Below are 26,164 nucleotides of genomic sequence, written 5' to 3' on the forward strand. Positions count from 1 at the left end.
TTGACCATTCAACTCCTTGTTGTGTGCAAGTTGGCTGCCCCATTTTGTCACACTGTAACAGTGGCCTGAATTTTGCACTCGTTGGGCACACGCGATCGGCGTGCCCAGGAGCGGATGGGAAACCATCCCCCGACCGTGATCAGCTCCCCCCACCGCGATTTCACACTGGCTGGCCAATTAATGGCAAGCCAGCGTGAAACACACCCTGGGAAAGGCTCAGCACCGCCAGTGGGAGCGGGTAGAGGGCGGGTGCTGGTGAACGCTTCCACTGAGCTCTCTGAAGGCAGACAAATGCCTCAGGGAGCTGCAGACCTCCAAATAATAAAAGCACATAAATGCTGCAAAAAAGACCCATGCAGCACAATCAAGCAACTGAAAGCAGGCCTCATTAAAAAAAAGTCCCCACATATTTATTTTTATTTTACATCCTAACAGAGATTTTGATGAAGTTTCATCAAAAATGTAAAGTCTGCCTGGCCGATCGGCCCATCCGCCAACCATAAGGTTGGACGGACCACAAAAAAATCGCTTACAATTGGGCCATTAATGAGCTTAATTGCCCGCTTAATTGTCGGCAGGCCCTCTTCTGTCTTTTGTGCACGCCCACCGAGCGAAATAACGCGCAAGTGCGCAATGACACTGGGACGCTCACCCGACGTCATCTCGCGTGATTTTACGCCCACCCACAGGAGGTAAAATTCTGGCCTGTGTCTAGAAGTCAAAAAGTGCTGTCTTGGCTCTAATGCACTTTGGGACTTCCTGAACTTGTAAAAGTTTATTCTTTCTTTCTGTACTGTACAGCAGTTCTTTGGCCATTGCGTTTTTCTATGTGATAAATGGTCTAGCTGACAGAGTCACTTGATGTTCTGCTTCAGACTGTGATATTTCCTACAACGTAATTAAGTGTTGAGTTCATACTAAACTACTAAAGTACTAGGAGGTTAATGAATAAGCAATGAAAAGAGGTTGTAGGGTGCCTCAATGGAAATTCCTACAGATAATTCTTACACATCTTTAAAAAAAAGTAAAAGAATTTTAGGGCCATTCTCATACCATAGCAATGTCTTCCATCACGGTGAAGATCAAAACCCAGTCTGCACCTACATCTGAAGCCCAGGCCGCCATTGTCTGTTGCATGGCTGAGTATGCAGATATGCTCACATTCACCATTATTTCTGCCACATGGATTCCTCACTAAAATCAGCACATACAAGTCAAAACAGACATCAGATTTAAGCTTGTGTTTTTTTTAAGGAAATGACAAGCTACTCACATTGCATTACAGTGTAGAAACTGTATGCAATTGGTGCAGAGTTAAAATACTTTATCAATAATGGGAGCTCATGTCACCAGTTGTAATGTGGCTGAATGAGGAAGACTCAATCAGCCAGCTGATCTTTTACTGTCAGTTTTTTTTCCCTTTCTTTATGAGGAAAATACAAAAACATTCTAAATGCAACTTTTGCCAGCTTAATATTAGTAGATGAAATAAATGATATAATAAATATATACAAATTCTTTCTAAAAATCCACGGATTAGCAAGGCTGATGAATTAACAAAAAAAGGTGCAATTAATGAAAACCAATTGGGTAACTTTTGACATTTATTAAATCGATTGTAAGCATCAATCATTTTTCATTCAAAAATAGCAGCATTCAAATGTCAGTCCAGAAATTTAATAATCACTGAGTAGTCTGTTTAGAAGTGTTATATGTTTTTCAGTTAGCTAAAAATGAAAGCTGTAGTCATGAATGATTTTTACTTTTTACAGGGACTCAGAAAATATACACGAGCCAGAATTTTACAGCCCCTCTCACCCGGCGGGATATTACAGTCCCACCAAACTGAATGGAGATTTAAACGGCTATCCGCATCTGCTGGGGAGAGGGGCCATAAAATCCTGGCCATGCTTTCTTTGTTATAAAAAAATGACCTGGACTTGAGTACAAGCAGTACAGTTTCAAAGTTCCTGGATGATACAAACCTTGGCAAATAGTAAATAGTGACCATTTTAGTAGTAGTTTTCAGGGGTACGTATACAAACTGTTAAAATGGCATTATGACACAGCTGTTGGTAAAGGCTGAGTTGTTTAAATCCCAGAGGGAAACTTGAAGAACTGTCATAACCTATATTTTCAATTGGTATGTTTAAGATGCAGCTCTGAGTTCAGGAATAAGACCACCGAGTCTCAAGAGGTTTTTTTTATATAAAACTAAATTAACCATTTATTAATTTAACAGCAAATTAAACACATACACATGTCTACAAATAATTAGTTACCATAATAACTTTTAAACAAATCTCCAAATTAATCATTCCCAGGTAAATCTCCACTAAAGCAACGGTAACCCACTGACGTTAAACAGACACCAGGCAAAATACATTTGACCTTATGAATTCAAAATGAGGTTCCTTGCAATTTGGTTCCTTTGCAGACACATTTGTAGGCTTACAGGCTGGTTAGATCTTAAATGCCTCTGACTTATACACAAGCTCCTTTTCCTCTTTATACTTAGCTTCCCCTTTTGAATGTAAGTTTTCCAGAGTATCCTTTGCTTTAAACGTCACAACTTCTAACAATAATATTTTCATCCCACTAATTTTATTAATAATATAAACACACTGCTTGGCATCTCCCAGAAAGGTGCAAGATTTTACTCGCATTCTTGAATGCTTTAATCAACAAATGCAAATTTACACTTTACCTTCTAGCCGCCTTAGTGTTTACCCAATTAACTTCTCAAAACTACTATACATCAAAGCACCCAGACTAGCTGGCTTTAATCCAATTAAGACACACACAGACACACACATAGATACAGACGTAGACACAGACCCCACTACATTTCTATTTAAAAAATAATTTCCAGTAATATTATAGACATTACTATCTCTTCAGGACAATGGGCAGACAGCTGGCAGATAAAATTTAGTGTAGCTAAGTGTGCTGTGATGTACTTTGGCAGAAACAACATGAAAAGGCAGTGTATTCTAAGGTAGGGGGTTGTAAGAACAGAGGGATCTGGGACACTTGTCCACAAATCTTTGAAAGCCATGGGGCATGTTGATTAGGAGATTAAGGAAGCATATAGAATACAGATCACAGAAGCTTTACAGTGCAGAAGGAGGCCATTTGGCCCATCGAGTCTGCACTGGCTTTTTGAAAGAGCATTCCACCCAGCCCTATTCCCCTGCCTTATCCCTGTAACCTTGCACATCCTTTCTTTTTAGGTAGTAATCCAATTCCCTTTTGAAAGCCTCAATCAAACCTGCCTCCACCACCCTTTCAGGAAATTTGTTCCAGACTCCAACCACCCTCTGGGTGAAAACATTTTCCTCACATCACATTTACTCCTTTTGCCAATTATTTTGAATCTGTGCCCTCTAGTTCTTGATGCTCTCTTGAGTGGGAACAGTTTCTCAATATTTACCCTGTCCGTACCCCTCAGGATCTTAAATACCTCTGTCAAGTCTCCTCTCAGCCTTCTTTTCTCCAAGGAAGAGAGTCCCAACCTCTCCATTATATCCTCAAAGATACAGTTCTTTATCCCTGGAATTATTCTTGAGTTTCCTCTGTACTCTCGTCAATGCCTTCACATCCTTCCTCAAGTATGGTGCCCAGAACTGGACGCAGTACTCCAGATGAGGCCTAACTAGTGTACTATATAGTTCAACACGACATCCTTACTCTTGTACTCAATGCCCCTATTAATAAAGCCTAAAATGCTACATGCTTTATTAACTGCTCTCTCAACATACCCTGCCATCTTCAATGACCGATGTACATATACACCGAGATCCCTCTGTTCCTGTATCTCTTTTAACGTCTCTCCCTTTATTTTATATTGTCTCACCATACTCATCCTGCCAAAATGGATCACCTCACACTTCTCTGCACTGAACTTCATTTGCCACTTCTCTGCCCCAACCACCAACATGTCAATGTCCTTTTGGAGTTCAAGGCTATCCTCATCACAGTTGACAATGCTTCCAACTTTCATATCATCTGTAAATTTTGAAATCATGACCTGCACATCACAGCCTAGGTTATTAATTTATATCAGGAAGGACAAGGGTACCAACACTGACCCTGGGGAACTCCACTACAAACATTCCTTCAATCTGAAAACAACCATTTATCACTATTCTCTGTTTCCTGTCACTCAGCCAATTTCTTATCCAAGTGCCTACTTTCCCTTTTATTCCATGACCTAGGATTTTGCTCACAAGTCTGTTGTGTGGCACTGTATCAAATGCCTTTTGAAAATCCATAAACACTACATCAACAGTGTTTCCCTTATCAACCTTCTCTGTTACCTCCTCAAAAAACTCCAGCAAGTTAGTTAAATATGATTTTCCCTTAATGAATCCATGCTGGCTTTCCTTAATTATCCTGCACTTGCCTAAGTGACTATTGATTTTATTCCAAACTATAGTTTCCAGAAGTTTCCCTGCCACTGAAGTCAAACTGATTGGTCCATAGTTGCCAGTTTTATCCTTGCACCCCTTTCTGAACAAGGGTGTAACATTCACAATTCTCCAGTCCTCTGGCACCACCCCTGTGTCTAAGGAAGACTGGAAGAACATCACTAGTGCCTCTGCAATTTCCACTCTCACTTCCCTCAGTACCCTTGGATGCATCTCATCTGGTCCTGGTACCTTATCTATTTTAAGTAAAGATAGCCTTTCTAACACCTCCACCTCCTCAATTGTAAATTCTCCTAGTGTACCAGTTACCTCTTTACAAATAGGGCCATTGAATATAAAAACAAGAAAGCCATGGTAAATGTTTAAAAATCATTGGGTGGGCCTCAGGTGGCACACTGCATATAAATTCTGGGCACCATGCTATAAGAAGGGTGTCAAGCCCCTGGAGAGAATATAGAATAGATTTACCAGGATGATATCAGAGGGGGTTCAGTTTTGTGAAGGAATTGGAAAAGTTGGGATTGTTCTCCTTTAAACATAGAAGCTAAGGGAAAACATAATAGAGGTATATAAAATTATGGGGTGTTTTGTAGGCAGAAACTACTGGCTCTGGCAGGTGTGCTGGTGACGAGAGATCATAGCCTTAAAATAATTGGCAAAAGTATTGGAGGGGAAATGAGGAGGTATTGCTTCATACATAGCACTGTTAAGGTCTGGAATATAGTACTTGAAAGGGTGGTGAAATCAGGCTCCACAGGAACTCTAAATGTTACATTCTTCTTTTTCTTGACATAAACGTACCAATCATACACAAGGATTGGTGAAAAAATAATGTGGCTTTTTTTAAAATTTGAGGATAAGGCGATATACAGATAGATTTACTGGGAGACTAAGCATAGTAAATCTGATCTCTATCCTGCTGCTTGCCCACTGTCTGCAAGACATAAGGCTACTACATCATACCCTGTCTCAAAGTACTAATGATTGACAGAAGTTTAAGATATGATCCCTTAAAGGTATATTTACATCATATCACAACATCCCACGTTTTTTCAACTAAAGGTTTACCTTTAAAGAATCAAACTATTTACATGAAAGCAAAACAAAATAAAATGTTGGGCGTAAACTTGCACGAAATAGCAGTCAGAGCTGGATTCCCACTCCGCTCCTGCTTTTTTACTTTGAAATCTTTCAAACCCTTTCTCGCCCGACCTTCTAACTCAGGCTGGGCGAGAACGATGCAGGGCAGCGTGTTCCCGGTGCCTTCTGTTAGGGGCTTCACAGTCGGATGAAAGGAGGCCATGTTCCTTTTTTTATGTCCCTGGCTGCCATAAACCCAGTAGGTTTAAAGGTCCAAGCACTTTCAAGCCAGGGAGAAAGTAGGTTTGTCAGGTAAGCGGTTAGAGTTTGTGGTCTGGGGAGGTTCAGGCACTCAGGGGGATTTCGGACACTCGGGTTGGGGGGGGTCAGACAGTCGGAGGGGGTCAGTCAGGACGCAATTGGGTGGGAGTTGGACAGTTGGGGTGGTAGTCAGACAGTCGGAGTGAGGGTCAGGCACTCGGGGGAGAGGGTCAGACAGTCAGGGGGTGTTGGGCAATTGGGGGTGGTTGGACAGTCGGGGGAGTGTAGGGTTGGGCATTTGGGAGGGGTCAGTCAACCAGGGGAAGTGTCGGCAGTTGTGGGGGGTGGGGGGGGGTCAGGCATTCAAGGAGGTTAGAAGCGGGCAGACGGCAGGGGGGTCAGACAGTCAGAAGTAGTCGGACTCTCGGGGAGGTTGAACAGTTGGCTGGCAGGTGGGGGAGGTTGGGCCGTGTCAGGCCTTGGGGGTGGTTGCTGAGGGTGGAACGGGAGGAGTCCCGGGGGAGGAGAATCCTGCAGGGGGGGGTGGTCAGGGGGTGGAGGGAGTCCCCTGGGAATTCGGGGAGTGTCCCCTGGGGAAGAGTCCCTGGTGGCCGGGTGGAGGGGTAGGTAGTGGGAATCCCATTGGGGAGGGGGTTAGTCAGGGGATGGGGGAGTCCCATGGTGGAGGGGGCGGGGTGTGGGGGGAAGCTCCATTGAGCAGGTAGTTGGGTGTTCATTGGATGGGAGGAGTAGTCAGGGGGTGGGGCGATGGGGGGAGTACCCTGGGGGTTCTGAGGTGTGGGGGGAGTTCTGTAGGGGGTCAGTGTGGGCCTGTACAATAGCCATCCAGAAGTTAGAAGTAGTTTTGATTCTTCTAACTTTCTCTGGGTTACTATTGATGTAAGACAGTCAGAACCATCTGAAGTTTACGATTTGAATTACATTTTCAGATGGCGCCCAGTACAGGCAAATTGCCCATTGGAAGTTTGCACTTCCTAGAGAATTGCAATGCAAACCTTACCTGGGGGCTTCTGGGGTTGGTTCCTCAGTGCATCTCTGGGGTACCCCCCAGTTACATTGCCCTGGAGCTTGGAAGTTACAACCCAATATGTGTCTGAATGTACTTTAACACAGAACAATCAATTTATAACTCTCTGAAATGTAATGACGATTTACTTATCCATCCAGCCTTAGTCCTGGTGATCTTTGCTGGAGACTGCTGTATATTTTCAGAATGCTGGTTAGGGTTGCTTTGTTTGTGTTGCATCTTAGACCATATTTTGCTTGCAATAAGATTATTCGGCGTTTCTCATTGTGGTGTAGTTCTGATTTGGCACCTGTTTCATCGCACTGTCATGCCGTTTGTTGTTTACACTAGATACAATCTCGGTTCTGGGCATGTACTGGCAATTCCTGCTGGATTCCAGATGCCATCAGTTGCATGTTGTACTCAAATTTTCTGCCCGATGTTCAGGATGGGTAATCCATTACCCGTAAGCTGGTTATGGACATCTTTCATCTTCCCCTTTTCTTCATCAAGTACTCCTGGGAGTATTGACGAGTGATGACTGGGGAGGTTTGTCCACACTTGTTTTCTGAGTAGTAATTCCACATTGATTCTGCAGTATGAGGTTTGCAAGTTCGGAATGGGTCTACATATTTGGTTCAAACAATATCATGTTGCCTGTTGGCTGATGATCTATGTTGCAGAGTCAAGAGATCCTCTCCCCGTGTAACCACAGGTTTTCCAATGGTACTCCTTGAGGTCTCTGGTCTTTGTCATTGTCTTGACGATACAATGGATGGTGACCAAGGCCAGGTCCTTGCACACCAATAGGCCTGTGATCACTAGGCCTGTGGTGTCGACAAAATAAGATATCTGGAGTGACCAGGGTGAGCTTTTGTAGTGATACTTGAGTGTATGGATCCCAGAGATGGAATCTCCGAGCCATTGTAAGCAGTGAGTTTGGCTTTGGTTGGCTGAATCATCACTGCCACTTCTGTGGGTCTATACATTTCAACGTACAAAGTGGAATGATGTTTACACCTGCACCAGTATCCAGTTTTGCATATTGATTGTGCATATAATCTTGACAGTGGCAAAGAATTCTGTGCCAATACACTGTTTGATGTTCAGCATGCTGAATGTCTGCTCACTCTGTATGTCAATGGTCTGGTCATCCTGATCATCTAACCACATAGCTTGGCTAACCATTTCATGGATCTTGTCTTTACTTTATTTGCTACACAGTCTTGGGTGGTTAGAATGCTGTACCTGTCTGGCCTCTGGTTGTGGTTTCTCATGTCGTTGCATCACTTGTTCCGGCCGTTGTGTTCTGCACTGGCGCTTCCAGTATTCACTGGTGCCACATACCTTACATACATAGTTAAAAACTGGACAATGTCTAGGTGCATGTATGAGCTACACTGCCTGCATTGCTTGCTAGGCTTGCCTTGCATTGGCTATCATGCCAACAGTGGATAATTTACACATAGCCTGTCTTCCCATTAGTATGGCTTTGAACTTGTGACCACTTTGTAGTAGTGCTTCCATGGTGTCACCTTTGGGTTGGTCCAAAATGTCTGTTTGGAATGCTTCCATTGGGGTAAACACTGTCAGCTAGCTCTGCTGCCCGTGAAGTCACAAACATGCCTCTTACCTACCCATGTACTTATGAATTGGTCAATGGTCTGTGTCGGTTGCTGCCTAAAGGGTATGAATTCCAGGTGATGTATTCTGAAGCTGAACTTCACTTTAATTAATCTTCAAGTATTGACCATATTTTTTTCTCGAGTTTTCAGATGGTCATCGGACAGGCATGACTTATAGCAATTTTAATTTTAATGGCTTGTTTGTCTGGTTCAGAAATATCGAGGTCCAGAAAGCACAGCTCGATGCATTGTCGGAGCAAGGTAAACTCATCAAGGAGATCCATTGCCTTCCAATTGAGTCTTTGGAATTTTGTGGTCGTCTTTTAGCTTTTTGCAGGATTTTTTGCAGGATTTTTAGTGCCTTCTGGAGCTTTTGACAGCTATCATGTTTCCTCCAGCTTTTTCAGGATTAATTTCGCTCTGAAATCCAATACCTATAGTAGCCACTGCCTAAGATGGTCAGAGGTTACTGCTTGACTGCAATGGTGGTAATCAGAGCACTCTCTGATTTTTCCTGGGCCAGAATTTTCAGATCAGCGAGCGGGGGTGGGGCCTACTCGTCGACGCATAAAATGACGCGAACGCCCACATCCGCTCCTGCCCAAACCCCTCAATGGGGAGAAAACTCTCCCCTTGGTTTCAACTCTAAGCTCTGTCCACAGAAGAGCAATTTTAGGTGGGAAAATAGTGGCAGGACTTCCAAAGTGAGAGCAAACAATGAAAAAAGACTTCTTACCATCTTCATCTAGCTGTTAGGAACAGTTACTAGTTAGATTCTTTTCCCAGCCAAGCCTGAAGTATTTAGCTTCAATGGTAATGAATGTTCCTGTCTGTAGAGTTCTACTTAAAGTGAGACAATCTGCTGTCTATTGTTTAATTTCTGTTCCTGCTTTAGCTTTGCAGCAGATAGACTTTTACGATTTAAGCTCCCCCAGATTTGAACAATCTTACCAGGAGCTGGTGCCTGCTGCCTGGAACAACGTGTGATCTCAGAACAAACATCTAGTGTATTATGTATAGAATTCCAATAAAGCTGCAGAATCCTTACACAGCGAGGCTTGATGGTTGTTTCACTTTCATACCAGCTCTCTTCTTCTTCTGGACGTGCCTTCAAATAAATCTTCAAAAACTGTGCTACCATCCAGCCGCCTTGTTATGTTCTTCTTTTCTTCAATGCATTTGTACCAATCACACACAATAATTGGTGAAACAATAATGTGGGATCTTTATTTGAGGATAAGACAGAGATATTTACTGAGAGGCTAAGTGTAGTACGTCTGATCTCTCTCCTGCTGCTGTCGACTGCCTGAAAGTCATGTGACGAATACATCATATTCTGTCCCAATGTGCTAAGAGGTTAGCGTGCAAAATTAAAGCATAGGATTGGGGGTAATATGTTGGCATGGACTGAACTGGTTAACAGACAGGAAACAGAGAGCATGAATGAATAGGATTTTTTGGAGTGGCAGATGGAGACTAATGGGGTACCACAGGTATCAGTGCTTGGGCCCCAGCTATTCACAATATATATATATCAATCATATATATCAATGATTTGGATAAGGGAACCAAATGTAATATTTCCAAGTTTGCTGATGACACAAAACTAGGTGGGAATGTGAGTGATGAAGAGGATGTAAACGCAGTTGAGACAAGCTGAGTGAGTGGGTAAATAAATGGCAGATGTAGTACAACGTGGATAAGTGTAAAGTTATTCACTTCGGTAAGAAAAACAGAATGGCAGAGAACTATTTAAAAGGTGATCGATTGGGAAATGTTGATGTACAAAGGGACCTAGGTGTCCTTGTACACCAGTCACTGAAAGCCAGCATGCAGGTGCAGCAAGCAGTGAGGATGGCAAATGATATGTTGGCTTCATTGCAAGAGGATTTGAGTACAGGAGCAAGGATGTCTTACTGCAGCTGTACAGGGACTTGGTGAGACCACTTCTGGAGTATTGTGAGCAGTTTTGGTCATCTTACCTAAGAAAGGATATACTTGCCATAGAGGGAGTGCAGCAAAGGTTCACCAGACTGATTCCTGGGATGGCAGGATTGTCGTTTGAGGAGAGATTGGGTCGACTAGGCGTGTATTCACTGGAGTTTAGAAGACTGAGAGGGGATCTCATTGAAACTATAAAATTCTGACAGGGGTGAACAGACTGGATGCGGGGATGATGTTTCCTCTGGTTGGGGGAGTGTAAAACAAGGGGTTACAGTCACAGGGTGGTGAACCTGTGGAATTCTCTACCACAGAGGGCTGTGGAAGCCAAGTCACTGAATATATTTAAGAAGGAAATAGATAGATTTCTAGACTCTAAAGGCGCCAAGGGGTATGGGGAGAGCATGGGAGTATGGTGTTGAGATAGAGGATCAGCCATGATCATACTGAATGGTGGAGCAAGCTCGAAGGGCCAAATGTCCTGCTCCTGCTCTTGTTTTCTACTTGCTCTATGTTACTAATGATTGACAGCATTTTAAGATATCCCCGCTTGATATGATATGCACATCATATAACAAAACTAAAAGACAATTGAATAAGTACTCGAAGGGGATCATTTGCAGGATTATGAGAAAAAGCTGTGGGACTAAATTAGACAGCTCTTTCAAAGAGCCAGTACAAGTGTGACAGACCAAACGTCCTCCCTCTGAATTGTTTGATTCTGTGATTCTATGCATAGGAGGGGAAACAAAAGAACTTTTAAAATAATTGATGGTCACAAGTCCCAGCTAAATTAGCTAAAACAATAACTTGCATTTTTATTGTAGTAAAACATTCCAAGGCATATCAGAGGTACTTAATCAGATAAAAGCTGATGCCAAGCCATGGAACTAGACATTTAACCAGGTGGTCATAGGAGGAGGTTTTAAGGAGCTTAAATGAGGAGAGACAAGTGGAAATACTCTTAGGGCAGAATTCTCCCTACGGCGAGCAAGGGTGGGGTCAGCTCGCCAATGCATAAAATGACCCGCGGTGGCATCAGCCGCGCGTCATTTAGATTTTCTGAGTTGGCTGTGCGCCCGCCGAACTGTCAAAGGCCTTTTAAAAAGTAATTAAAACGGTTAAAGGAGCTGCCCATTCAACCTTAAGGTTGGCGGGCAGGCGAAGAGCCCAGGCGGCCTTCGCATATTTCATGGAACCTCATCCACGGGCGGGGTGAGGTTTCATGAAGGTTTAAAAATTCAATAAAAGTTTTAATAAAAATTCAATGACATGTCCCAGCTCATGTGACACTGTCACATGAGGGGACATGTTTTAAAAGTTTTAAATTCCTTTATTTCAAAAGTTTTAAATTTAAACTAAAGAGTGCAGGCCCCGGCTCAGGGAATCCACCCCGCCCACACAGATTTGCGCCCGCCCCCACTCGCCCCCGCACAATTTCTGGCCTTAGTATATTAGCCCAAATCGTTGGATATGGTGGGAGACCTCTGACTCAACTTACATCACTGATGTTCGTCAGGACCCTTGAACATTGGGAGGAGGTACAGCGAGCCAGACATTCGGGGGATCAGACAACAGGAGGAGGTGGGGGGTCAGGCATTCAGGGGGCTGGGTGGGTTGGAATTTCAGGGGCTGTGGGTCCAACATGGGGGGGCCGGGGGGTAAGAGTCGGGCCCAAGGGGGGGGTGGGGTGTCTGGTGAGGAGTCCCGTGCAAGTGGGGGGAATCCCATGGTGGGTCAGTGGGTGAGGGATACCTTGGGGGGAGTGGTTAGTCATGGGGTGGGGGGGATTCCCCCTGGGGTATCAAGGTTGTGATAGGAATCCAGTGGGGGGGGGGTGATCAGTCTGGGTCTTTACAATAGTTGCCCAGAAGTTAGAAGACGTTTTAACTCTTCTAACCTTTTCTGAATAACTATTGATGGAGCCCTGGTGGAACCATCCGAAGTTTGCGATTTAAGCCGCATATTCGGATGGTTCCCAGTGCAGCACAATTGTCCAGAGGAAGTGTGCACTTCTGGGCAATTGCCGTGCAAACTCTTACCTGGGAACTTCCCAGTGGGATTCCCCAGCGCATCTTTGAGGTACCCTCCAAATCTGATGCAGGGGAGCTCGGAGGTTATGGCCCAGAAAGTAAGTCAGCTGGAGTGCCAAAGCTCTCCAGGACCCACAGCAATGTTCAAACCCCTTTCCAGCAATGTTCACCACCCGCCACCTGGCAATGTTCATTCCACCCACCCCAGAAAATGTTAACACCCCCTCACACCCCACCCCGTTCTGGCAATTTTCAACCTGTCCACAGCCAGAGAGTGCTCAGCCCTCCCACACCCTAGACAATGTTCACCTCCTTCCTCCACTTCCATGGACAGTGCTCACCCCCGCTACGCACAGCACTCATCCTTATCCCCCAAACAGCGCTCACCCCCTCCCCCTACGGACAGTGCTCAGCCCCTCCCACACCCACTCTCCAGGCTCACCTTCTAGAATCCCAGGTTCCTGTCTGGCTGATGTCAGAAGAGTCAGCATAGTTGGAGAGTGAGGAGGGAGAGGGATGGGGTTTGTGAGGTTGAGCACTTTTGTTTTTTCATGGGTGAAAGGAGGTGAGTGGGGTGAATACTATTGTGGGTTGGGGGATGGATATTGTCAAGGGGTGAGGGGGTGAACAATTTCAGAGGTGAGAGAGGTGGGTAAGCGCTGTTGGGGGTGAGGGAGGGTGGTGAACAATATCAATGCTGAGAGGGTGAACATTGTCGGGGGTGTGGAAGGCGTGTTGAACAATTTCGGGGCTGAGGAGGTGAACATTGTTGGGATGAGGGAGTGTGGTGAACAATTTTGGAGGTGAGGGGGTGAACATTGTTGGGGTGAGAGAGGTTGGTGAACAATTTTGGGGATGACAGGGTATTAGCACTGTTAGTGGGGTGAGGCTGTGCAGTTTCAGAGGCTGACAGCTCCATTTAAAACAATGTAAGTCAATGAACTGAACTCAGACCTTAAGGGGCATGTCTTCAGTTCATAATGAGAAAAGGGGGAGTGGCTGCGCTGGAATTATGTCTGACAATTTGCCTCATGACTATGTTTGCTCCTGCATCCCTGCTGGAGCCGACTTCAGAAAATGTAAAGGATCCGGTGTAAAATGATAAGTCGGCAGATTAAATTGGAGGCAGTGTGGGACACAGCCTCTCTGACGCTGACCAGAAGATCTGGGCCAATGTTTTTTATATCAATGGAAATGAAAGAGTGTCTTTTTATCTAGAAATTATGCACATTTTTAATTTCATTAGCAATAAATTGAGTTCTTAGTGCAATTATTAGGTGCAAGTTATTCTATAGGAGATAGGATGACAGCAACCAAAATAACCACAAAATCATCCACAGAAAGTAAAAAACGGTTAGTTTCTGAAGCAAGTTGGCATACATCCTACTGAAATTCCAGAAGTGAAATTTATCTGGAACCCATTCTTTGCTAAAAGTATTTAAGATTGTGCTTAAAGTTTATGCAGCATAAATTACTATGTTACTTTCATTCATACAGTAAAATATTAAAATCAACTAATCTAAATCTATGTAATTTAACTAAACTTACCAAATGGCTGTCTGAATGCATGATAAACTGTCACTCCAAATGGTCTCAGTGAAGACGGATAGACAATTTGTGGGTTGCTTTCTTTAAATTTATTGGATTTCATAACCGCCATCTTGGTCCAGTCAGTATAGAATAATTTATCCTCAAAATTAGTTAGTCCATAAGGATGGGGAACAGCAGCACCTCCGCTAACAACAGTTTTTCTGTGCAAAAGCCAGGCAAATATGTTATAAGACATTAAAAACATTACTAGGCTTTAGCCTTTGAAAACAATGCATCCTAACAAGTATATAATTGTCCTATTGAAATTAAATTCAAACTGGCATGGATGCATTGCAATGGAATCATGCTAAACAGGATCAATACAAACACAGGAGTTGGGTGGCAGATTCCCCGACACCTCTGGGACCTGGGTTCAAATTCCACCTGATGGCAAATGAAGCCTTCTACCTGACGAGTCCAAACGCTTTATCTGAAATATGCCTTGCCAGTCTCAAAGCAGTCTGAATGGGGACAGATCCACATCGAACAGAAATGTTCAAGGTTCAGCAAAAATGAGAATCAAACTGGCAACCTTATTAGGTGAGACAATGAGGGAGTAAATGGAAAATTGACACTGCTTTTATACTTAAAGGGGTGAGGGAGAAATATTGAAAGAGTTTTTCTCAGTATTCAGAAAGAGTTTATTGATGCAAAACATGGAAGTAGATTTAATTCCATGTGCACTGATATCCTCCTCTCTTTGTTTGGCTATGTGCAACACAGCAGCTGCATAAATCATTAGGACTTGTCCTTACTAACAAATTAGTTTGAAAGGCATTGGCTTTCAACTGTACAAATGTATTGATGATGGATAACTATGAAGTTGTTTTTGTCCTATTTTCTGTCAGTACATAGTTTGGAAGCATAGAGGTAAATAGACTCGGGGCGGGATTTTCTGGTCCCACCCACCAGCAGGATCTTCCTGTCCCGCCAAAGTCAATGGACTTTAGGCTGGCTTGCCACATACAGGATCTGTCCTGCCAGGGCCGGAAAATCCGAACCTCGGTCTACATGCAATAGTTAAAGGATGTAAGTCTCAGGAGTGAATTTGTTAACCATACACAGTGGAAGCCCTTCACAGCTGTGGACAAATAAATTCACTGTATCAGGAAACAGTGGATTGAATAATACTGACCAGCAGTTTCAGAAATGGGGAAGACACAACTCCATGTTCAATAACATGAAGCAATCAGCACGGTTTACAATTGCTGCATTCACAACAATGTTTCATAGACTGTTTGCCCATCGATTGGTTGGATAAGTGAGGTCGTATTTGTGGGTAAAAACAAAATATTAACATCTTGATAATACTCTGCGAGACAGTGTGGATACCCGTTGCATTATCGAGGATTAGTAGGACCTTAAAAGACAGGTTCTTTTCCCTCAGATAAGTGTGGACCTCTGGCAGAAAGCAATTGGCAAACCAGTCTTCAAATACAACTACTATAACCTAGACATCGCTGTTAGCCTTCCAAAAGGCTGGCAAATGAGATTTATTTTTCCCTTTAAAAGCTCACAGGTTTTCTATCCTATAAACCAGTATTAAGCCAGCCACATTGGCACATAGCAGAAGTGTCAGCCTGCCCTTTGCTGCTTTATAACCAGGAGCTGTCTTTTCTTCTTTCGAAGCGTAGGGCCTATCTGGTATCTTCTTCCAGAACAGGCCTGTTTCCTCAGCGCTGAACACCTGCTCCGCCTGGTACCCTTTCTCCTCAATGTATTCCCGCAGTGCTTTTGGAAACTCTCTTGCAGCTGCATGCTCAGCTGATGCAGCCTCCCCCACCAACTTCCCATTATGCAGCCTGAAACAATTTTAAAGCAATTGAATCATCCTGTGCTGGCTGAGAATCCTTTGGCAATCGAAGGAGAGGCACCTTCTGCATCACCTTCATCGTCGCCGGTGACACCAGCACGACCCTCTTTACTACTCTTTATGTGCTAGTACAATTCAAGTGCTTTGTTTCGAATGATTGGACTATTAACTGGAGTCCTCCTTCGATAGTGGTGCTCTATCCACACGTTGAGTAACTTTTCCATTTCCTCTAAGTGTGGATCTTTTCTGCTCACTAAAAGTTAACTTGGCAGTACGACTACCAGAAACACTAACACTGGCCCTTAATTTTTCCTCAGATTGCCTAACGTAGCCGGTTGTGGATTCACTGACAGGGTATTCCCTGGCCAAAATGGTAGTACTTGCACCATCTTTCAGTCTAAGGTTGTGACTTTTTGCTCAAGTGTCATCACTTTCCTGGGACATTTTCTTCTTGGCTCTGACACACTCATTTTTAGTAAAGTGCTGTACTGTACCTGTACTGTAAAATACTGGCCAGAAGTTACTATAAATCACAGCAAACCATATGCAGTTAGTGACGGCACGTGCGCAGAGACAGCGCATGCGCAGTACATGCTTTCTACGTGGGAAAGCAGCAGTTTTTATGGCCTCTGAATTCAGTGTTTTATTACCTTTTCAGGGCTAACTTGTGTTTAGGTGAGAAGTTTAACATTTTAGATCGCGTATGAGTGAAGTTTTGGGACCGCGAATTGCGATCGGGCGTACAAGCACATTTACGTGGGTAGCCAAAGTTGTGATGGCGGGGGGTGGGGGGGTCATGAACAGTTGGAGTTGACTGTACTGTATTCTTTCATCTTTAAATGCAAGGTAGAACTTGAAACCAACTTGGCAAATTTAAGACTGGATCCAATATAGGAAGTGAGAACTACTGAAGACCTAAAAAAAGTCAGTGTGCAGGGAGAGTTTGAAGTTCCAAAAATGAAAGTGGTTCCTTTCTCCAGAACATTAACATTCTTCCTCCTGCCCAACTGAAAAAAAGTTGGGAAAGGTTGCAATATTTATTAATATGATTGACAGATTCCAATGCTTCAGATGGATCAAGGAAGGTGATATGAATACTATTTTCATTAAGAGTGAGTAAATAACAATGCTATTTCATTTCATGTTTAACCATGAATTGGAATACTGGAATGTTCCCATTAGACTAACAAATTGCTCTTCGCTTTCAACATAAATTTTCTATTACTCCTTGAAACTTTCAAGCAAAAAATGATGCATCATTGTTAGTACACAGATTTAAGTTTGTCACCAATATTGAGAACAGTGGGTCATCAGTGGCATATTAAAGCTTCTCAAATGGGATTAATAGTACAAGAATGGGCATTTTGCGACCATACAGACTAGAAGCAGTCAAGCAGGCCCAGCACTGGGCAGTCGGACTAGTAAAATATCACATGCAATCTAGGGTAAGGCCCACAAACTTGCGTGCAGAGTAGTGTTAGAATCATAGAATCATGGAATAGAACAGCACAGAAGGAGGCCATTCAGCCCACTGAGTTTGCGCTGGCTCTTCTGAGGAGCAGTCCAGTTACTCCCACATTCTTGCTCTTACCTATATCCTTGCAAGTTGTGACACAGCAGATATGGCTGATTGAAATATCATTATTTTAGTTGTTAGAATAAGGAGGCACAAAAGGACATTTTTAATAATTCCTTCATTTCTTCTTTCTTATTTAACCTCTCCACCATTAACTGCACAACTCTGAACCTTTGAAGGAAATTATCTCCAACTTTTTCACAGGTGCCCTCTTAAACTCATGGCTTCTCTCTTGATCTGTTCCTCAACCATCTTGTTTTCACCTTTAACTAACATTCTGGATAACCTCTTACAACACAACATCCCGTTATGTGGATTCAAATTCATGGGTCTCATTCTAGAATGAGATGCATTATCTATATATTACCAGCCTGGCTAACCAATGATACACCTGCTTGACCATCTGAAAGACTGCTTTTCTGTGGCCAAAATCCTCCTACTAAGAGCAACAATAATCCTGTACAAAAACAAAAACAGAATTACCTGGAAAAACTCAGCAGGTCTGGCAGCATCGGTGGAGAAGAAAAGAGTTAACGTTTCGAGTCCAATGACCCTTCAACAGAACTGAGTGTAGTTAGGAGAGGGGTGAAATATAAGCTGGTTTAAGGTGGGGGGTGGGGTGGGGGGAGAGAAGTTGAGGGTGGGGTGGTTGTAGGGACAAGCAAGCAGTGATAGGAGCAGAGAATCAAAAGATGTCACAGACAAAAGGATCAAAGAGGTGTTGAAGGTGCGTTCTTCTCCACCATAAATCATCTCTTCCAACCTCCAACCATATGTTGCATTTTTATTTATGATACTAATTGTATTTCATAGATTTTTTACTTCCAAAGTCAAGATCTTCAATCCAGTTGCTATTGCTTCTTTACAAAACAAAATGTCAGTGACCTGAAACGTAAACGCTGTTTCTCTCTCCACAGGTGCTATCTGACCTGTTGAATATTTCCAACATTTTCTGCTTTTTCAGTTGGCCACTTATGTCCTGCCATTTAGAATTCTTGCCCAAAACCATTTGCACTGCTATTTCCTGGTCATGCAGCTTCTCTGGTCATGCGTTCGATTGATACCTCCCCACCTCCCAGATTTTCCCTCTCTCCACTCAGTGTCCAGCTTTCCCCTTTCAAATGATGTTAAATTGCTCTTTTACATGAGAAATACATATAAATGAAAGTTGTTGTTGAGTTTTAATCTATCATAGAACTTTCTTCAGTATCAATTATTACAAAGAAGCACCACATTTTTAAAAAGTTATTAACTATGGTTCACAAAGAATAGCAAACAATTTATTCTCAAAGAGGCTGGCCAAAGCAGAACTGTTTGTCCCTCCTTTTGTATCCCATTTTTATTAAGTAAATAAAACACAGGCGCAATTTACTAAGTTTATCATTACTAGATACATCCAAAAAAAACTCCAGCATTTTATCTCAAAACTTTCAACCTTTGAAGTGTCTCTTTTTTCAGCATGGTGTTATTTGAAACTAATTTTGTGATGGTAACTGCCAAATTTCATAACCTTGAAGACTCCTCACCAACCACTTTCATAATAAGAGAAATTCTGAAAATTGTTCTTGTCTGAGTTATGTGAAAGTGGAAGTGAATGAGGTGCAACAGAGTTTGTTTTTGTTTATTTAATCACTTCATTTTCTACAATGCAGAACATTGGAATATGCCTAGAGCATTATAACCTCAAACATACATGCAAAATACTCTGTACATTCTCTCAAGATGACCATTTTTATTATATATAAAATATCTTCTTTCTTATAAACCTAACACAAGAGCAAGCTGAACCTTAGGAGAAACAACAGCTCTTCAAGATACTTTCAAATAGTTGGATTTGTTTAAAAAAAATCAGTCAACAGATTTTTCTTGATGCATTTACCTTTCAAGTCCATCATATGTTACAGTTTCAATGTAGTCATAACGGCTGTCGACCCAAAAAACTCTTTTTGTAACGAGGTCAAGTGTTATTCCAGCAGGCCATCCTAGCTTTGTCTTGACTAGTTCAAAGCGATGGGATCCATCCATAAAGGCACGCTCTAGTTTAGGTTCTCCCGAACCATCATTCCAGTCAGAGAAGAATAAATAGCTGGAAAGAAAGTGATAGTTTGATTGATTAGCTTTAATGGAAAGTAATCAGACACAACTATTCAAACACTTTTACACGCAGTACAATGATTGAATGCAATGGGGCCCACAGCATCCAGTGTCATTGAGAACACTGATAATGATGGTATTTTCCTGCCTTATATCCCTTTTCAACTCCCAGCACATCCTCATCCTGTTATCTGACATGAGCAAGCTGCTGTTGGCATGATCAGGGATCTCTTGCTTCTCATCCCATTCCTCTTCCCTCACACCAATCTTTCCCTTTTGATTTTCTGCTTTCAGACCCCCAAGGAATGTCACCTGCACAACCATTGCAGCCCAAGAGGAAGGGAGCAACAGCACAATGATGATGAAGATGCCTTGTTACTTGATCTGACACACGCAGCCACCAGCTCAGACACTGCCACTGCGCATATCTTGGATGCTAGAATAGAGTTGGGATCAGCACGTGGTGGATCACCAGGTACAAGAGGACTGCAAAGGATTCAAATGAGGGCCTCAATGGGTTGACATGCAGGGGAATGCTGATAGGCATGCACATCGAGATCCTGGGTGCATTGGCTAGCCTGCCAAACAGCCTCCTGCCACTGTCAAGGACCAAAGAGGAATCTAGCTCCAATCTAATAGAGGACAAGACACAGAACTTGTCTTCTTTGCAGCCTCTGCTCCATCCATGCAGACCCAGAGGCACTGTCGCTGCTACACCCATATCTGTTTCAGTCTTTGAGCGATTAGGCCACCTGTTCCTCTGCCATCCCTGTGTAGCTACATTCTCTGGTAAATGGACAAAAATACCTCCAACAACTCCCCAGGGACACTTGCCAATAGAAAAAGTTACATAAACCTTACTTAGCAGCAATCAGGGTGCCTGGCCCTTTGAGTAGCGCGACTGCAGAGCCCACCTTGCTGCTTCATACTTTTTTAGGAATAGATAATGCAGTTATTGCCAGGACCTGTGTGGTCCAATTTTGGTATTCTGGCATCATTACATCAGCCAGTGACTGTATGATGTTAGCATAGCACCAATTCAATGTGCTAGGGTGCCACAGGGCATCCACAGGGAACTTACATGAATCCATATCAATGAATAACGCCGCATGGGCTGTGTATGGTGACTCGCAGCGACACCAACCCCCAGGAGAGCAAGGTAGGCATGCAGAGTACTACTGGAAGCGGCACTACCCGGAAAATTTGGCATTTTTTAAATCTCTAACAACAATTTACTATGTGCAAGGATGAGATTGAACCATTTAAATTTTCTGGGCCAAAGGTATTGATTAGCACTACATTAACGATTAACATGTTAAAAAGGCACTTGCACTGTTAAGCTCCAGCCTATATTCTTTATGTAGCTAGTTTAATGGACAAATCCTGCAAGCTTTTAAAAATAACAATGTGGCTAAAGGCGAGATGTCAACTATGGGAAACAACATAAATCAAGCAACGGGTTCCAGGAACGTGCAACTTATGGCATAACATAATCTCCTGAGCTTGCTGGCCAGTTTATGCATTAATAATAGTGGGTGTCATTAACACCCTGTTAATTTTTCCAGCAAGATGTCATTCCCACCCAATACGTCATGCTTCAGTTGTCCTTACTTGATTCAGGTCACTGAATCTAGAAACTTCCTTTTCTGTGTGGCTTAGTACAACATTGGACAGCACGCACGCACCTCATTGAGGGTCAGATGGTGAAATGTTAATTAAAGTATGCTTGCACTGTTAGGACATTATTGGGATAAGCCTTTCAGTGGGGTTGCATGCTGACACATGTCAGAAAATGCCACTGCATCATGAGAACCACATGTGCATGAGGTAGCAGGGCACGTGCATGTGTTCTGAGCTCTTTCTCTTCCCGGACTGGCCTTGATTCCAGTTGTGGTCAATGTTTTTGAGAGACCCAGCCAGTTTGTCAAGAGTGGGAGCGGCAGAATGAAAGTAGTGCACTCTCTTCCATAGGGAGGAATGAGGTGGTAGAGGCAGGTTCAACTGAGGCATTCAAAAGGGAATTAGACTGTTATTTGAAAAGGAAGAATGTTCAGTGTTATGGGAGAAGGCAGGGAAATGGCATTAAGTGAGATGCTCATTTGGCGAGCTGGTGCAGGCACGATGGACCGAATGGCATACTTCTGCACTGTGACAGTTCTACAATTCTATGGGCAGAATTTTCTGCCTGTCGGGCGGGTGGAGTGGGAGCGGGCACGAGCGGGCGCCACCATTGTACACGGGCAGGCCAATTAAGGCCCACCCAGCGTGAATCGCAGCTCCCGAGGACAGTGGGAGTAGGTGGGCGGTGGCGGGACTGCAATGACTGCCGGGTCCCCTGGCAACCCAGCGGCCTGTTTTAAAAAGTTGCTGATTGTTTTTCTGATGATTGCCTTGCTGCCCTCCTCAAGGAGATGGCAGCACGGCGGGAGGTCCTCATTCCCAAGGACGAGAGGAGGAGGCCCCCCCCGCATGACCAAACGTGAGTGGGAGGAGGTGGCGGAGATCGTGAGCTCCTGCGATGTGGTGCGGCGCACCTGGATCCAGTGTCGCAACGAACTGTTGTGCTCTGGAAGGGTAAGGACAATGTTGGCATTGGTCACTTAACCCAGCAGGTCGGCTTTCCCTCAGGGTGCCTCCCACCCCCCAAGTCTGAGTGTAGTGACTGCATTGAATCATTGACGGTATGTGTCCTTCACTGGGTGAGCCAGCAGATATTGCCTATGCTGAGGTCACCCTGAGATGGTGGTGAAGAGATGGGTTCTGCACCCGCAGCATTTGGTACACTGAGACACACATTACTGTTTTGAGGGCAACCTGGAGGAGCTGCACCGAGGCACAGAGCTGGAACTCCAGGACATGTCAAAGTCAGGGTGGTGACATGCTGGGAGGGGAGCTTCAAGGTGGCGTGGCACCGATCGATCTGCTGTCCTCTCTGCTCCACGTGCCTCCTTGCTATGGAAGGTTAGACTGTGTGGTGCCTAATGTGATGTAGGCAGCATTTGACCAAGGGGGTGGGGGGAGGTGGAGACAGGCCTGGCATCTTTGTGTGAGCGTTCAGCAGCAGTGGGGTGAGGAGACGCTGGAGCCCTGCAATGTCCCACTCTGGTTGGGGTGAGCCGTCCGCGAAGAGAGTCCAGGTACAAGTAGCACTAATCAATGCTCTTCTCTCCTTTTCAGGAGAAGAATGCACATAATGCTGCCTAACAGGTGAGGACTGGCAGAGGGCCGGCACAGTTGGCAATTCTCAGCCACTTCGAGCAGGAGGCCCTAGATTTGGAGAGGCTCCATGTGCCCAGGTCCACCAGTGTCAGTGAGGCTGGGGCGTCACGGGCAGGCATATTTGCCCAGCACTGAGGTCACCATTGTTTTCCCAGCAGCCATGGCAATGCTGAATATTCAGTGATTTAAAGCTGCAACATGGCTTGACCATTGCTTATGGAAGGATGAGCACATAATGATCCGGAGGACAGGGACGCATATTGACATTGTCTCCACATTAACTGATCCAATGTCCTTGTTCTTCCTTTCAGCATTAGCGGAGCAGAGCCGGGAGGAGCAGCAGAGGCCCCCTCTCACACCTGAGGCCCCTGTGTCTCACTAGCGTCATACCATTTCTGCCAGGCAGGCACCAGCACAGATATTAGCACCTTGGTGGGAGTTAGGACATCAGCTAGTGTCCCGGGGCACAGCGGTGAGGGCACTTCACAATCGCTGAAGGAGCTGGCAGAGACAGAGAGTGCCCATGGCGCCAGCAGTCGGAGGACTGCAGGGGAACCAGGCACATGCCCAGTCAGTGGCTGATGATGTTCCTCTGGAGTCGTCCATGACGCAGCAAATGGAGGAAATGCGGCAGGGCGTGCAGGAGCATCTGGTGGAGATACACGAGGCTACGCTTGGCTTGGTGTCCGTGGTGGAGGTGTCTACGCGGACTATCGCCGAAGCAATGAGCCTCATGGCCGAGCGCCATGTATCCCCCGTGGAGAGATTGGTGACTCTTGTGGAGAGGCTCCTCCAGGAGACTAGTCAGGGCTTCCTGGGTATTCGCTCGGACCAGCAAGCCCTCACATCGGCATTGACCTCAGCTGGTCAGTGCCAGGGTTGGAGACGGTCTGGGCACCAAGTTTCCCAGCTCGGTGCCCATCCATCCACAGTGAGCAGGGAGGTCCGAAGTGACCTCATGTTGGCGCAGCAGCTGCCTGTCGTCTCTGCGGGGTCCTCTCAGGGCACTCCTCTCAGGGCGCTCCGGGTGAGGGAAGCAGCTCCTCCGCTCCTCTGCCAGTAACCATTGCATCCGTTGAGGTTGCGATGACTGAGGAGATGCCAGCTGTGGAACAGGCGGGGCCAGCACAGGCTCCACGGGCCAGAGGATGACCGCCAAGGTCGTCGAGGCCAACAGGACAGCAGAGTCAGCAGGCTGTCTCAGATACCACTCCCAGTGAGGGGTCAGCACCAAGATGTAGCATCCAAAAACGTAAATATGGCACCTTAGGCACACCACAGGTTTATTACTGATGCTTTTGTGTTGGCCCGCAATGAGGTCTTTATGAGCTGGTGTGATTTTTAACACCTTTGTCATTTTGTTTCCTAAATTTTCTTTGGCTGCGATATTAAATTCAGACATGTTACCATGGCTGAGGGTGCCTCTTTTCTTCTGCAGGTGGATGGTTTCCAAAAATGTTATGAGTGTTTTGTGGGACATTCAGCTTTATTAACAAGGCCTTTAGTTAATGTTGCTAACCAGGTAGATTTTGCACTTAGGTATTGAGTATGGAATCTACAGCCCATGCTTGTCATGGAGGTCCATATGTGGTGTGCTAGCTGAAGGTTCATCGGATTAAAGCCTCCCGGGTGTCCCTGCCTCCCTGGAGTATGCCCGGGTTAGCATCTATCCCCTCAGCATTTCCCTGTGCGTGCTCATCCTCGGACTCACTGCTTGGCTCATCGTCCACTGCATCGCCCCTTTCCAGCACAAGATTATGGAGAGTGCAGCATGCAACCAATATCACTGAGACACGATCTGGGGGGTACTGCAGTGTGCCCCCTGAGCGGTCCAGGCATCGGAAGCGCATCTTGAGAAGACCAATGGCTCTCTCCACCACAGCCCCTGTGGAGGCGTGGCTCCTATTGTACCGCTGCTCAGCTTCTGTTCTTGGATGGTGGAGAGGCATCATGAGCCACCTTCTGAGGGGATAGCCCTTGTCACCCAGCAGCCATCCATCCAGCCGGGCTGGAGCACTGAAGAGCCGCGGCACCTGGGAGTGCCTGAGGATGTAGGCGTCGTGGGAGCTGCCTGGGTACCTTGCACAGACTTGTAGAATTACCATCCTATGGTCACACACTATCTGCACGTTCAGGAGTGGAAGCCCTTCCAGTTGACGAAGGGACCGGGCTCACCTGCTGGCGCCTTGATGGCCACATGTGTGCAGTCTATTGCACCCTGGACACAGGGGAAGCCAGAAATGGCCGCAAAGTCTCTGGCTCACTGTGTCTGGCTTGCCTGGTCCCAACAGGAATGGATGAAGGTCAATGCACGCCTGAACAGAGCATCTGTAACCTGCTTGTCACAAGTGTGGACAGCTGATTGGGAGACACGGCAAAGATCACCCACTGACCCCTGGAAGGAGCCAGAGGCATAGAAGTTGAGGGCAGCTGTGACCTTTAGAGCCACTGGCATGGGATGTCCACGCACACAGTTCACGGAGATCTCAGGCCCAATCATCTGACAGATATAGTTGACTGTCTCCCTTGAGAGACGGAGCCTCCTTCGGCACTGCACCTCAGACATATTGAGGTAGCTGCTTCGCTGCCCGTATATCCTGGCAGCAGGATAGTGGCGTCTTCTGCGGCCCTTCCACCTTGGACTACCTCTTAGCCCCGCACCCCTTGTGCCTGCGCCTGTCCTCCCAAAAGTGGCTCCTCTGGAGGCTAAATGTGCATTCCTGGCCTCCTCCCCCTTCTAGCCCTCCCTCCCTCCTCAGAGGATGTTCCTTCAGTTGAGAGTTCAGCTACCATTGCCAGGCTAAGGGAAGGCTTCCTGAAACCTGCAGGCCCAAAAGAGATTCCTCACTGCAGAGTGCTGACCTGAAGGCTGTGAGTCCAGACCAAGCAGCTGGTGTGCATTTTGAAGTGTTGCAGATCACACAGGCAAATATCAACAACTTTGAAAAATCAATATTTGACAGAGCACACTTGCGACCCCACTGAGCCCTCTTATCCCGCCCGTGGATGAGGTTTATACAAATGTGTTCTACCCACCTGCCCATTGCGCCAACCTGAAGATTGCACGGGCGCCGAAAAATCACCGTCGATTGGCACCTCAAGGGCCTTAAGTGGCCGGTTAATTAATGCTGGGCGCGTATCAGAGATAAATGCGCGCCCACCCAATGAAATATTGCGATGCCGCGCGGTAACGTCAGGACACTTGCTCAACGTCACCGTGCGGCATTTTACATTCGGGGGTGTGGGGGCCCACCCTTGCACGCCAACGGGAAAATTCTGGCCTATGACTCTATGAAGCAAACAATAACCTATGAAACTGTATAACAGCAGGAAGTCAGGGCCTTCGGGTGAAGAGGAGGGGGATACATGACAGAAAAATACATGACCTAATTATGTTAATCATAAAATCAATCAGTATATATTAGGGTCAATGTAGGCAATTTTCTGTAAATATTACTATTACCTGATTTAATTC

At 45.2% G+C, this 26,164-nt stretch overlaps 1 protein-coding gene across 2 annotated transcripts in view; it reads right to left on the minus strand.

Moving 5' to 3' along the window:
- The window catches only part of lrp2a (low density lipoprotein receptor-related protein 2a), a 361,142-nt gene that overhangs the window by 209,246 nt on the left and 125,732 nt on the right, over positions 1-26,164 (minus strand). For both annotated transcript variants that reach the window (XM_078552334.1, XM_078552333.1), the window contains exons 13-15: positions 19,256-19,462; positions 13,946-14,148; positions 1,054-1,194 (exon numbers count right to left, since the gene is read on the minus strand). In XM_078552334.1, coding sequence (XP_078408460.1) covers positions 1,054-1,194; positions 13,946-14,148; positions 19,256-19,462 — 551 coding nt within the window. The remainder of the gene's footprint in view (positions 1-1,053; positions 1,195-13,945; positions 14,149-19,255; positions 19,463-26,164) is intronic.

Source organism: Cetorhinus maximus, chromosome 11 (assembly GCF_964194155.1).
Source record: "Cetorhinus maximus chromosome 11, sCetMax3.hap1.1, whole genome shotgun sequence".
NCBI classification, from domain to species: domain Eukaryota; kingdom Metazoa; phylum Chordata; class Chondrichthyes; order Lamniformes; family Cetorhinidae; genus Cetorhinus; species Cetorhinus maximus.